We start from the raw sequence: 14,824 nt of genomic DNA, 5'->3' as shown, positions 1-14,824 counted from the left end.
AATGGATTCCGTTACAAACTACATTTTGGGGTGTGTAATCTGTAATCTGTAGGGGAAAACATTTTAAAAGTCACCTTCCCAACACTGCCTGTTTCACTAAAGACGTGATTTGACGACCATTAGAAACGATTCGTGTTTTTCACATGTAAACAGAGACTGCGAAAGGTGGGGGCCACTACAATCCACACTAGACTGACCAATAGGATTCAAGGATATGTTTTTGCCGATTTTTTCCAAAGTTAATCGAAGTAGTGGCGATTTGTAACTTCCGGAAAAAACACAACACGAAACACGAGCAATGGAAAGATCACGGCACAGTTTTAGAAATAATGAGGAGCGGATGTATTGTATGGATAAGTTTAGAGAAAGTGACTTTTATAGATTTCAAAGTGATGATGAAGTTGATTATAAAGTGGAAAACAGCGATCGCGACGGACTTTCAGAGAGTGAATCTTACGAAGGTGAGAACGCCGCTGATGCGTCTGTGTGGAGTCCTGCGATATCCCAACAAACTGTCCAGGCTTTATAAAGCTTTGGGGGCAGGAGAGCTACTTGGGATATGCAAAAAATGTGCAGAATTGTTCTTTTGGTGCTCTTCAGTGTAGGGACCAGTCTCAAATACAAAGTAGGAAAAAAACTGAGGCACTCAAAAAGTACAAAATAATTAAAAGCCTTTAATACCACATGGCAGATAAAGTTAAAATACGCCAACGCCTTTCAGCCCTTCGACAATTCTTTAGCAATTATTTTGTAGTTTTTGAGTGCCTCAGTTTTTTTCCTTCTTTGTATCCAGGCGTGAACCAAAATTGCCTCGAAATCTGGATGTTGCTCAGGTGAGTCCTTTGAAATATTTAACTTTTTTTTCCAAGATGCGATGTATAACACAATCACTACAGAAACAAACACTTATGCGGAGCTCTGCACACGAGAAAGTAACCAAGATAACAAGTACTGGACACCCACTGACGGAGTTTTATTATTATATTATAATAAGTTAAATGAGTTGAATAAGCTAAATGGAAAAAACGAATTAGGTCCACACAGGTGAACAACAGGTACAAACAGGTGCACACTTTACTTTACTGTATCTGGTGATATGAAATCTGTTCAGATACTTTGACTAATATATTTTTTACATTTTTTATGACTATAATACTCAGAACATGCATATATCAAGAGCTGAATGTAGTTTTTTTGTTTTCGATTTTGCACCTGACCAGGTAAACTCTCATTTTCAGTGAGCTGTTATAAACCTGTAAATGAGTTGAATCACATTTAAACATCCATAAATGAAGAGTTTAGAGTCTGAGGTTTCCAGAGATACAAATATATCTGTTTCAATTAAGTTCATGAGTGTGAAAATCATTTATAATCACTCGTGGAAGTCTGTTTTCTTTTATGCAGTTATGTTCTATGCGTAGTCCTAGTCATATATGTATGGGTTGTTCCTCGTCGGCGTCCAAGGGGGAAAGAGTTAAAGCTCCTGTATTGCACAAAATTGACTCTTGTGAGCTGTAAGTGCTGTTATAATGCTGCTACCTCTTCTCCAAAACTCAAAATGCTCAGTTCCACCTTGTGATGTCATGAAGCGTAGTTTTGAAGTTATCATAGAGTGACCAGACGTCTCTATTTACCAGGGACAGTTCCAGTTTTGAGCCTAGCGTCCCCTGTCCCAGCAGATTTATCTAAAACCACTGATTTGTCCCAGTTTTATACAAAAAATATCCCAGGTGTCCCTATTTTTGACCAGTTTGAACAGTAAAGAGAGGCATAAATTGTCATTTGTTTAGGTAAAATACAGAAAAGCTGCTGAAAAACGACCAAAACACAAAGAAAATGTGACTGTACTGACTCATGTTGGTCATGAATGGGCCAAGTGCGGAACAATTTTCCTTCATAACCCACTCGTTTTACAATTTTATTTTTTATTACCGACCACCACAAAAAGCGGGTGTTCCAATTTTAGATCTTAAAAATCTGGTCACCCTAAGTTAACGGCTCCTTTTGCCTTTAGTTCAGCAAATATTGGCAATTTCAGGGCTGAAGTTATCCAAATTATTCTAGTGAAGATGTATGAACCACATGACATCACAAAGTCTTTTCAGATTGAAAAAAGAACTATATATGCAGGTTTCAGGATACATAGGTCACGAAACGATATATAACTCGGTACAATGAGCTTTCAATTCAATACGATTCAAAGTCTAAATCGCGGCTGTGATACTAAAAGTCTTTGTTAAACCACTTCTTGTGCAAAGTTCATATGAAACACAAACATTTTAATCCTCAAAACAGTGAAAATGTCAAATGTGTTGCAAAAACGTTTCCTTCCTCTAAACCAGGGGTGGTCAATACGTCGATCGCGATCTACCAGTCGATCGCCAAGGTCGTGTGGGTAGATCGCCGTGTCTCGTCTCGGACTCACGTTTGGACTCGGTCTTGTCTCTCACTCGAGGTCTGACACTCAACAAGTGTGATCATATTTTTCATTACGGCCGCTGCTGTTGGTAATAAACTTGTAGCGGGGTGCAGGAGCGTGTGGGGGCGTCTCAGTGCAGCCTGTGCGCTCATTTGAAACCCGCGGAGACTCTACGGCGCATCACAAACACACACGCGCTCCCTATGCACGGCAGCGTCGTCTGCGACAGCGTGTGCCCTCGTGTACCAGCGTGCGTCACAGGGCAGGTTCAACTTCCTAAACATCCTACCTGTCCATCTGCCTCACGTCAGCACGCCGCCCCTCGCCTTTTCACGCTCTCGCTCCTTCCTGCGTACAGCGAACACAAGCCCCTCCCACAGTGCGGCTGATTAGAAGAGCAAGACCAAACGTGAAGCAAAAAACAGTCTAAATTTGTGTTTCAGTGTTGGCACAAAGCAGGTCTACAGCATAGAGCGGATCTACAGAACAGACCTACTGCCACATTTGGCTGAAGTTTGTCTAACAAAAGTGCACAAATGCATCTGTGTTTGTCACGATGTGCGTTTGGTTTGGTAAACGTGCAGAGGCTGGTAAATATCACTGCAAAACCAGAAAAGAATGCAACTCCAGTTTGGAACTTTAAAAAACAGGTTTAAAAATCTTCCTTCACTTTTTTCACAGTTTTGTGTAAAGTGCCAGAGGAAGTTCTCTTAAAGAAGAGGTTCTCAAACTGTGGGTGAGGGTCCAAAAAAGTGGCACAGAGTGTTTCAGTGCAGTTTGCTTGGCTTTGTATTAGGTAGATCATTATGACTTGGTCATTTTGTAAGTAGCTCCCACGCTGAAAAAGTGTGAGCACCACTGGTCTAAACAAACACCAAAACTGTAGCTCTGTAGCAAAATAATTTAGTAAAATATACCAAAAATACTCTCGGTGATAGATCGATACAGCAGCCCACGATATCAATATTGTGTCATCACATTAAACAATACGATATATCGATATTTCAATATTTTTGCACACCCCTACTAGAGGTCACACTAACGCACAAGTCTGTACCGGGTCATGTGATGTGTGTGTGTGTGTGACGCTGAGGGATCCGCCCACATGTGGCTGTAACAGAGGCCCCAGGGACTAAAGTATAGGAATGTTTTCTGTCCCCCCTTTCCCCCCCGTGTCCATGTGCAGTGCAGGTGAGTGTGGACAGACGGTACAGAACATGAGTGTGTCTGTCTCACCGTCCTCGGGGAAGCTCCTGCAGGGCACGTCCAGGTGCGTGGAGCCAAAGGGGTTTCTGATGAACCTCCTCCTCCGCCTCAGGTCGTCCTCCCAGTCGTCCAGCCTCCAGAAGTCCTGCATGTGGCTGAGGAGACGGGAGCACACGTCAAAACATACACACTGAAATTGAACACTTTATTTTATGGGGTTCAAACTCATTTCACTTTTTTCAATTTAATTTGTATGAAAATATGTCATGATGTACAATTGGAGCATCCTCCCACCGGGGAAGCCTGTAAGATTAGAGGGAATGTACTATAGAACCTAGTTACTGATCTTCAAATGAGTTAATTGCCTAAATAGATCCAGACCTGAAGATTTTTCTTTTGTATTACCGTATTTTCTGGGCTATAGGGCGCACTCTTAAGCCTCTAACCCCAACAAAAAATGACCGCATGCCCCACAATCCAGAGCGCAATATACACGAATCCACTCAGGTGTCCCAGTACGACTTCAGTAAACTACAAAGCCGCACCACCCGCAGCGCACGCAAACACACATGGAGCAGACAGCGACCGTGCAGCGAAAAACACCCACAGACACACTCATCACTCCACACCGACGAGGAACGGAACGGAGGAACAAACCGAAAAAGCTCAGAGAATGTCTCAGACAGTGGGGTCCAGAGGAAGAGGAGCTGGAGGGACCATCATGGCAGGACAAACCCCTACATGGGGCGAACCACCGGAACAGAACTGAAGTGGCTGATATCAAGAAATCCTACCAATGGCTTGAGAGGGCTGGTCTGAAGGACAGCACAGAGGCACTGATCCTGGCTGCTCAGGAGCAGGACCTGGGCACTCGAGCAATAGAGGCCCAGATCTACCACACCAGACAAGACCCACGGTGTAGACTGTGCAAAGAGGCTCCTGAGACAGTCCAGCACATAACTGCGGGGGTGTAAGATGCTGGCAGGGAAAGCAATACATGGAGCGACATAACCAAGTGCGGGCATAGTGTACAGAAACATCTGTGCAGAGTACGGGCTGGAAACCCCAGGATCAAGGTGGGAAACACCTCCAAAGGTTGTGGAGAATGACCGAGCCAAGATCCTGTGGGACTTCCAGATACAGACTGACAGAATGGTGATGGCGAACTGAACAAACCAGACATAGTGGTGGTGGATAAGAAACAGAAGCAGAGCCGTGGTGGTGACAACATCGCAATACCAAGCGATGGTAATATCAGGAAAAAGGAACACGAGAAGCTAGAGAAATACCAGGGGCTCAAGGAAGAGCTGGAGAGAGCCTGGAAAGTAAAGGCATCAGTGGTGCCTGTGGTGATCGGAAACTCGGGGCTGTAACCCCAAACTGGAAGAGTGGCTACAACAGATACCGGGAAAAACAATGGAACATCTCAGTCCAGAAAAGTGCAGTACTGGGAACAGCAAAGATACTGCGCAGAACTCTCAAGCTCCCAGGACCTCTGGTAGACGACCCGAGCTGAATGAGGGTGAGAGACCAACCACCGTGGAAGGTGAGAAACACATTTTTTATATATATATGTATATATTATATATATATATATATATATAATATATATATATATATATATATATATATATTATATATATTTTTTTTTTTTTTTTTTTTAAAATAATGAAATACAGTTAATATTATGTAGAATTGAGTTAAGTAGTTTGGTCGTCCATAATATTTTCTGTTTCTCATCTGGTCCCATGGAAAAAATAATTGTCCATCTCTGTTTTCGGGCTTTGACAATCTGAAAACTTCAAAAAGTTTATGTTGTGAAAATATAGAATAATCCTACAAAATCTGACCTTTGTGAAAGCTGCTGATGCAAAAAAATGCATTGTGTTTTATGAAAGAATGAACCTGGTGTACAAGGAGCAAACACTAATCTCTCACGGGGATAGAGGGGGAGTGTCTTATCCAAAAAAAACCCCCAAAAAAACAAAAACTGAATGAGGCAATGTGTCGTACCTGTTAACTTGTGACAGGTTGTGCATTTATACACATTTTTGAGACAACTGTAATCTGTAACAGCGCTGCAGGGCTGGGCAGGGGTGTAGTGGGGATTTTTGTAAGTGGGGGTACGTGATTTGTAATGTCATTGATGTGATGAATCCCGCCCACTTGTCTTTAAAAAAAAAATAAAAATAAAAACTCAATTTCGGTACAAACATAAAGGCGTCAGTCCAGTAAATATCAGTAATATTTGATGTTTTTTTTTACTCAAAATGATGCAGAATCATGTTATTAACATTAACACCGTTCAGAATATAAATCACAGGAACAACAAATGAACCAGGACTAAACCAGGACTGAACAAGGACTAAAGCAGGACTGAACCAGGACTAAACCAGGACTGAACCAGGATTGAACCAGGACTAAACCAGGACTAAACCAGGACTGAACAAGGACTAAAGCAGGACTAAACCAGGACTAAACCAGGACTGAACAAGGACTAAAGCAGGACTAAACCAGGACTAAAGCAGGACTGAACCAGGATTGAACCAGGACTAAACCAGGACTAAACCAGGACTGAACAAGGACTAAAGCAGGACTAAACCAGGACTAAACCAGGACTGAACAAGGACTAAAACAGGACTAAACCAGGACTAAAGCAGGACTGAACCAGGATTGAACCAGGACTAAACCAGGACTAAACCAGGACTGAACAAGGACTAAAGCAGGACTAAACCAGGACTAAACCAGGACTGAACAAGGACTAAAGCAGGACTAAACCAGGACTAAACCAGGACTGAACAAGGACTAAAGCAGGACTAAACCAGGACTAAAGCAGGACTGAACCAGGATTGAACCAGGACTAAACCAGGACTAAACCAGGACTGAACAAGGACTAAAGCAGGACTAAACCAGGACTGAACAAGGACTAAAGCAGGACTAAACCAGGACTAAAGCAGGACTGAACCAGGATTGAACCAGGACTAAAGCAGGACTGAACCAGGACGGAACCAGGATGAAACCAGGACTGAACCAGGACTAAACCAGGACTGAACCAGGACTAAACCAGGACTAAAGCAGGACTAAAGCAGGACTAAACCAGGACTGAACCAGGACTGAACCAGGACTAAACCAGAACGAAACCAGCACTGAAGAAGGACAAAACCAGGACTAAACGAGGACTAAACCAGAACTGAACCAGGACAGAACCAGGATGAAACCAGGACTGAACAAGGACTGAACCAGGACCAAACCAGGACTAAACCAGGACTGAGCCAGGACTGAACCAGGACTAAACCAGGACTGAACCAGGACTAAACCAGGACTAAACTATGACTAAACCAGGACTGAACCAGGACTAAAACAGGACTAAACTATGACTGAACAAGGACAAAACCAGGACTGAACAAGGACTAAACAAGGACTAAACCAGGACTGAACCAGGACTGAACCAGGATGAACAAGGACTGAACCAGGACTCAACCAGGACTGAACCAGGACTAAACCAGGACTAAACCAGGACTAAACCAGGACTAAACTAGGACTGAACCAGGACTAAACCAGGACTGAACAAGGACAAAACCAGGACTAAACCAGGACTAAACTAGGACTGAACCAGGACTAAACCAGGACTGAACCAGGACTGAACCAGGATGAAATCAGGACTAAAGCAGGACTAATCTTGGACTTGAGAGCGAGAGAGCTCATGGAGCAGGGTGTCTGCAAAGTGCGATTGCCCCGTGCGGTCACCCGACGGTCTACAGGGGCGCATCTCTGGGCCTGTCCCAACACTCAGTCCTGGTTCAGTCTTGTTTTAGTCCTGGTTCAGTCCTGGTTCCACTGCCAATAACTCCAGTTTAAGTTGTACCTATTTTATATTTGTTTTAGTTTTTTTATATCTCACGTCGGGACAAGTGAACGGAGAACCCTCGAGTCCCCTCATGTACCACGCCCACTACACCCCTGGGGCTGGGGGGACCCTGCTCCAGACGTTGGCCCGAGATCGCGATGCCGGTTGGTGCGTGAAAACAGGAAAACCCATCACAGTCCCAGAATCAAACCGAGGACCATCCCGTAAGAAACCTCACCCTTACGTCACATTCTATTAAAACACAGCCATGACCTCCGTCCGACCCCGTTCTCCCACTACAGTAGCCGCCCTTTATCAGCCCCAGTAACGAGTCCGGACCAGGGCACGTCGGCCGCTCGCTCGTACCCGCCGGTCCAGCCCGAGTGCGAGCGGCGCCCCCTCTCGCATAAATCCTCCACACTCCTCCATTTCGCAAACCCGGCGTCGCATTACGAGCACAAACGGCACGGCGAGCCCACTCTTTTTTTTTTTTTTACTATGTTTTTTAACAAGTCTTGTAAATCACTACCGCTACAGACCCGGAGCAGACAGCGTGGGGTTTAATAGCCAGGGGCCCGTGGCGGTAGAGGCAGGGGCCAATAAAAACTGCCCCCCCCTCCCTCCCTCCCTCCTCTCTCTCTCTCTCCCTCCTCCACAGATGTGTTAAAATAATGTGCTGAAATATTCATCCAAATGATTCCCACAAGCCGGTGCAGAAAATTACACTTTTATTCATTATTAATAACGTTGAATTAGGGTGATTTAAAGAAGGGGGGGGGGGGTGATAGCGCGGGGGTTCGGGCCGTTGGAAGTGATGACTGGAGCCGGAGTGAGGGCCCCCGATCAGTTTATGGCCCTCAGACTAATGTGCACCATTAAGAGGAGGGCCGGTGTGGGGTTACTCGCTCTCAGCGCTTAAGGACCTGATTAAAACACAGGCCTGTTTGAATGTGCCTCAGAAGACGGGACGGAGGCAACAGCGTCTCACGTCTCACGCACGATTCAGCGATGAGAAATTTGAACTGAAAGGATCTGAAAACCTGAATCTTTAAAATCTTCTATTAAATGACTTGAATTTTTCACCGCCAGGGTCAGAAAAAAAGAGTTTTTGTCTGCTGTTTCGTTACGATCTATGACACCCATGGATCATTATTCTCTATTTTTAGACATTTTAAAATATAAAGAAGTACTTTAAGGAAAAATATTATGGTATTTTTATTTAACTTTATTTATTGACATTTTCGGTTTAGAACAAATAAACCAAAAAAAAAAAAATTTAAAATTATTAGTCATTAAAATACATGAATACAGATAAGCATAAAAAAAAAAATAAATCATCAAATACAATTTAAAAAAAATATAAATAATTATAAATTTAAAAAACTAAAATAAATCAATTAAAAAAGGAATATAAATTTAAATTTTATATGACTTACATAAAAATATGTAAATAAAGTAGTTAAAATAATAATAATAATAATAATAATAATAATAATAATAATAATAATAATAAATTAAAGATAAAAAAGATACAAAATAAAAAAAATAAATAGAGAATTAAAAAAAAAAAAAACACAAACACACATAATGGTATTTTCAGTGTTTATTTTTGTCCCCTCATCAAAAATCTGCTGTTGTATTTTGTTTCATTCACACTTTGTCTTCCCTGAGTCTCAAAAATGCAATGTTTGAATGAATTGTTGTGTCACAGGTAACACTTTGGACTTTTCCTGCACAGTGTTGAAGTCCAGAGTAACAGTACACAAAAGTCACGGTTTGGTACGTACCTCGGTTTTGAGGTCAGGGTTCGGTTCATTTTCGGTTCAATTTGGGAACAAAACGCGAAACCATTTGTGTTTTTATTAAACCAACAATTTGTTTTAACATTATACAAACGGGAAAATAAAATAAATGCAAAGTGATGCTTGTTAATACTAATAAGTTAAATAAAATATTCTCAAATAAGCAACAAATGTTTGAAGTATTATAAAAAAGAAATTCCTTGTAAACAGTAAACAAAACTTTTCAAAAACTACAGTGCAGCACCAACAGTTCCAGCATGAATTTTTACTCAGTCTTCATATTTTTGGCCAGAAAAAACAACTTGTCCACATCGTCTGCAGTTACAACGTCCCCAGCGGCTGAAAATACATTTCACTAGGGACAGAGGTCACGCAGAGACAAAAGTGAGGACTGCAGTGGCGACGATCATAGTTTTGCGAGGATTCGTGTGCGATTAGGTTCTTTTTTACAGAGGTGTGGTCTGTAAAAAGATCCTAATAACATAAAATATCAGAAGACCAAATGAATCTCACTGGAGGATTCATGTGGTTTGGAGGAACGTCGTCAAGGCGGGGGGCTGTTGGTATAAACACTGCCGCCCCAATCACGGACAAAGAGTTCTCTTGTGAATATTAAAGAGCCGAGTGTCATGGTTCATGTTTTGTAGTGGTTGTAGTTTGTGTTTTATTTTGACATTTGTTTTGTCTGCTTGTAGTTCTGAGTTTTACTTCCTGATTGCTTGCTGTTGTTGATTGTTTGCCCCGCCCTAACGTGTCTCACCTGCGTCTCGTTCACGTGTGTGCGTTTATACCCTGTGTTCTCCGTGTCTCTTGTCATGGCGATTTACTCTTGAGTTTTGGATTTTTTTTGGTTTTGTCATTAAATACTTTGAAGCAGTCCTGCATTTTGGGTCCTCCCTCTGTTTCCACGTGACACCGAGCCTCCGTGTAGCTGCACTGACCTGCACCAAACCAAACGTCCCGTATTGAAACGTTTCGGCACAAATACACGTACAGTTCCACCCCTATTCATGTCACTGTAAACATCATCACAACAAGACACTGCAGGCTTTGAACCTCTACTTTACTTGTTTCATTTTTATTTTATTTTCCTTTTATTTATCTTTATTTAATTTTTACTTGTTTTTAGTATCCACTGTAAAATGTTCGTATTAAGTAAGTTTACCGTATTTTCCGGGCTATAGGGAGCACTCTTAAAGGTTGTATGGAGGATTTTTTTTTTAGTTTCAAACTGTCAGTGAAAGATTAAAACACCATTACAGAGACGCAGCAGCTTTGTAATTATAATGACCAAAAAAAAAAGAACGAAAATCTATCAACTGTGGACGTGTTGAGGCCAGATAAACATCAGCCAATAGAAAACGAGGCTCCCTCATTTTCTATTGGCTGTTGGGTTGTCAATCTAACTCCCTAGTATAACTGACTCGTCGGAGCGCGGGGATTACGTGGTTTACGCGGCGGTTCTTAGAGGCTTTTTCGAACTGTCGCTTCGTCGCATTTCGCACAAAGTTTGTCGCGACGGCGGACGAGAATCCACGACCGGTTCGCCGCAAAAGAAAGTCCGTTTTTGAGGTCACGAAAGAAGAAGAGAAGAGGAAAAGGAGCAAAGTCAAACTGAGGTGATTCTTGGAGATCTCGTCCAGCGATGGCGCGACCGAAGCAGATGAAGGGTCCAAAAAATGACTCGTCGGTCGCTGAATTACTTCTAGACAGGAAACTTCAACAGTAATTCTGAACGCGCACAAGGACTGTCGCTGTATTTCTCTTCCCTTAAAAAAATCCTCTATACAACCTTTAAGCCTCCAAACACATCAAAAAAACAACTGCGAGCCCCACAATCCAGAGCGCCCCCTACACGAATCCACTCGGGCGTCCCAGCACGACTTCAGTAAACTACAAAGCCGCAAACGCACACGGAGCAGACAGCGACCGAGCGGCGAAAAACACCCGCAGACACACTCGTCACTCCACGCCGACGAGGAACAGAACAGAGGAACGAACCAAAAAAGCGAGCGCGATGTGCCGCTTCTAGACACGACTGAACAACTGAGTCACTGCGAACATCGGCTCTTTAGAATTCGTTACTAGTGCCCCCGTTTCTTCTCTATTTGCTTTTGTGTGTATGAAGCGATGGTCCCGTGAGCCCTGGACCCGGATGTGGACGGAGGCTGGCGTCGAATCGCGTCGAGGATTGGCCGGTCACCCTTCCGCCCCCACCAATCCACCTGTGGGAGCGTGGGTTTAAAAAGGACACTCTTCCACCTGCTCGGGGCGGCTGGATCCCTGCGGCCAGCTCATCCTTTTTGTTTGATTGATTTTTTTGGTTGTCTCATTTTGTTTTTCGTTCATAATCCCGGCTGTTGCCTCTGTTGATTTTGTTGAGACACTTTGTTTTCGCAGTGCAACTTTAGTTAAGGGTCTGGTCCAACGGTAACGGAGGGAAACAGGGGCAGATTTTTGACATTCAAATGTCTCTTATTCAGAAACTAGAGGAACTATTGAAATAAGTAAAGTATCAGAATGTAGGAAAGAGTTACACTCCAACAGGGTCAAGTTAAACCTGTGATATTCTTTAAAGTTGTTGACAAAAAAATTTTAAACTCATGTAACGGAGGGAATGAAATATGCAGCACTTTTTGGTCAATAAATCCAAACAGTGATAACTCTTGGTTCTCACTTACATATCCTTAACAAACTGGTTTGAATATTTGCTTCATATAGTTTTCTACCATATGGTACAAGATTAGGTTGAAAAACCTCTTACTTTTTGACTCATGAGATTTTTTATTAAGAAAGGTCATGGTAACGGAGGGAAAAGTAACGGAGGGAAAATTGTTCAAGCAAGTAGAAGGTGCAGGATTTTACATAATTTGTCGCTTTTTTCTTCTGAATACTTTAATATTACTTCAAAATGAAAGGAAACTATTTCTATAAAATATGTCAGTCCTTCCAAGCAAATTTTTATCATTTTAAATACTTAAAAAAAAAAAAAAATCATGTACCTTCATCAACAGTTCAAAGATGGAATAACACAAGATATGATGAAATACATCCATTTATTTACATGATTTTCAGGTCTTTGAAATTTGGGAAATAATTTTTGTTCCATGTTTCATACATGGTCTGTTTAAAACATATGGAACTTTAGAACCAAAAATGGTACAGAAAAAAGGTAAACAGTTTCATAAACTAGAGTACATATGTATCTGTTCAATACATTTTTATATCAGATGCATTAACTTGAATTTTTGGCCTTGTTGTTTACTTCTGCTTGACTGGGCCCTTAGATTTTGTTACGCTGTACTTAGGGCTCCTTACTTTAGTACATTATTTTGTTTAAATCCTTTTTTATTTTCTTCCCAAATTTCTGTGTTTTTCTTTCCCTTTTCCTACACTGTAAATAATAAATGCACAATTTTTGTTAAACCTTAAACATCCTGGTTTTATCGTTACTTCCCTTTCTCCCCTGGCGAAGGGAATAACATAACAAATCCACAAATTGGACTGGATAACAAATTGGATCCGCCAACAATCCAGCGGTCCCAGACAGCGCCCCCCCTACACGCCCAGAGTCACCGTGAACGCGCCAAACAGAGAAAGTCCCACCGACCCGTCCAACTGTTGTGTTTCGTTTAAAGCCCGGCGAGGTTTATTTGTGAAAAAGGTTTGCGCGGAAAATACGGTAAGTTAAGTACAGACACAGAAAATTTGTACTTAAAGGTTGTATAGAGGATTTTTTAAGGGAAGACAAATACAGCAACACTCTTTTCAAATGTTGTGCATGCGTGACACCACCTTCCTCCTCCACAGCTCCATCAGTAGAAACATCTCCTCCTCCCGCCTCTTTACTCTAGAAATCACACTTGTTTACAGCCGGTGCGTGTTCAGAATTACTGTTGAAGTTTCCTGTCTAGAAATAATTCAGCGACCGATGCATCAGTTTTCATACCCTCAATTTGCTTCATTCGCGCAATCATTGGAAGGAACCTCGAAGAATCACCTCAGTTTGTCTCTGCTCCTTTTCTCCTTCTTCTCTTCTTCTTTCAGCGACCTCAAAAACGGACTTTCTTTTGCGGCGAACCGGTCGTGGATTCTCGTCCGACATCGCGACAAACTTCGTGCGAACTGCGAGGAAGCGACAGTTTGAAAAAGTCTCTAAGAACCGCCGCATAAACCACGTAATCCCAGCGCGCCGACGAGTCAGTTACACTAGAAACGTAGAGAGTTCGATTGACAACCTCACAGCCAATAGAAAATGAGGGAGCCTCGTTTTCTATTGGCTGATGTTTATCTGGCCTCAACACGTCCACAGTTGGTAGATTTTCTTTTTTTTTTTTTTTTGGTCATCATAATTACAAGGCTGCTGCGTCTCTGTATCGGTATTTTAAACTTTCACTGACAATTTGAAACAAAAAAAAAAATCCTCCATACAACCTTTAAGCATTGTACTTTTACTTTTGTTCTTTGTTACCGTCCACCGCTGCCAGGATGTCGTTTCCCCCCGTCTTCATTTCAACGCGAGAAGCTTAATTGCACATTTTCTCTTTAGCCAACTCGGTTTTTGCCAATTCTGGGTTTCGCTCGGCTCCAAGTCCGCGTGCGATGCCAGCGTGTTCCTGGAAGGAGCAGAACTTTTACCCCGGCGCACTGAGAGAAACATGGCTCCGCGTTTACCGTCGGGGGCCAAATCCCAGACACGTACTCTATTAAATAACGTGTGGGACCTGACGTCACGCTAGAAACCAGCTCGTCTCCAAAACACCCGCAGATTCACGACGGCGCGGACTCGACGGTCAGACGGTTAAAGGCGCGCTGTGTAACTTTTCTGGCGGAGGGAACGTCAGATGGTTTTCGACCGTGGAGAAATCGTGAAAGAAAAAGGAAGGAGTAGAAGGAAGAAGGGAGGAAGAGAAGAAAAAGAAAGAGGGCAGTGTCTGGAAGGTGACTTTTAAAATGTTTTCCCCTACAGATTACAGATTACATACACCAAAATGTAGTTTGTAACGGAATCCATTAAATTACTTAAAGTGAGTAATGTAATCTGAGTACTTTGGATTACTTGATTTTCTGTAGAGAAGCAAAGACGAGGAAATCTTCATATAAGAAGTTTTGTCTGATAAAAGCTCAGTCTTTCCTTAACCAAATTAAAAATATTGTTGATAGAAGAAGAGGAGACACGGTCCACGCAGCATGGATTTAGTCCTGTTAAATCCTGGTTTTAGACCTGGTTTAGATCTAGTTTAGACCTGCTTTTAGTCCTGTTTAGACCTGGTTTAGACCTGGTTTAGTTTAGACCTGGTTTAGACCTGGTTTAGACCTGGTTTAGACCTGGTTTTAGTCCTGGTTTAGTCCTGGTTTAGACCTGGTTTTTAGACCTGGTTTTAGACCTGGTTTAGACCTGGTTTAGACCTGGTTTAGGTTTTTTTTTTTTTTTAGACCTGGTTTAGACCTGGTTTAGACCTGGTTTAGTGGTTTAGTTTCCTGGTTTAGACCTGTTTAGTTTTAGACCTGGTTTTAGTCCTGGTTTAGACCTGGGTTTAGACCTGGTTT

The 14,824-nt window shown here is 42.3% G+C and overlaps 1 protein-coding gene across 1 annotated transcript in view; it reads right to left on the bottom strand.

The window, feature by feature from the left end:
- The window catches only part of LOC110174043 (neurobeachin-like), a 783,761-nt gene that overhangs the window by 307,794 nt on the left and 461,143 nt on the right, over nucleotides 1-14,824 (bottom strand). The window contains exon 41 of the mRNA XM_055166710.1: nucleotides 3,656-3,780. Within this exon, the coding sequence (XP_055022685.1) occupies nucleotides 3,656-3,780 (125 nt within the window). The remainder of the gene's footprint in view (nucleotides 1-3,655; nucleotides 3,781-14,824) is intronic.

Source organism: Boleophthalmus pectinirostris, unplaced genomic scaffold (assembly GCF_026225935.1).
Source record: "Boleophthalmus pectinirostris isolate CB_2022bp ecotype Guang Dong unplaced genomic scaffold, ASM2622593v1 HiC_scaffold_9, whole genome shotgun sequence".
NCBI lineage: Eukaryota > Metazoa > Chordata > Actinopteri > Gobiiformes > Gobiidae > Boleophthalmus > Boleophthalmus pectinirostris.
Note: the sequence above shows the minus strand (reverse complement) of the source record. Positions and strands in the feature narration are given on the sequence as shown.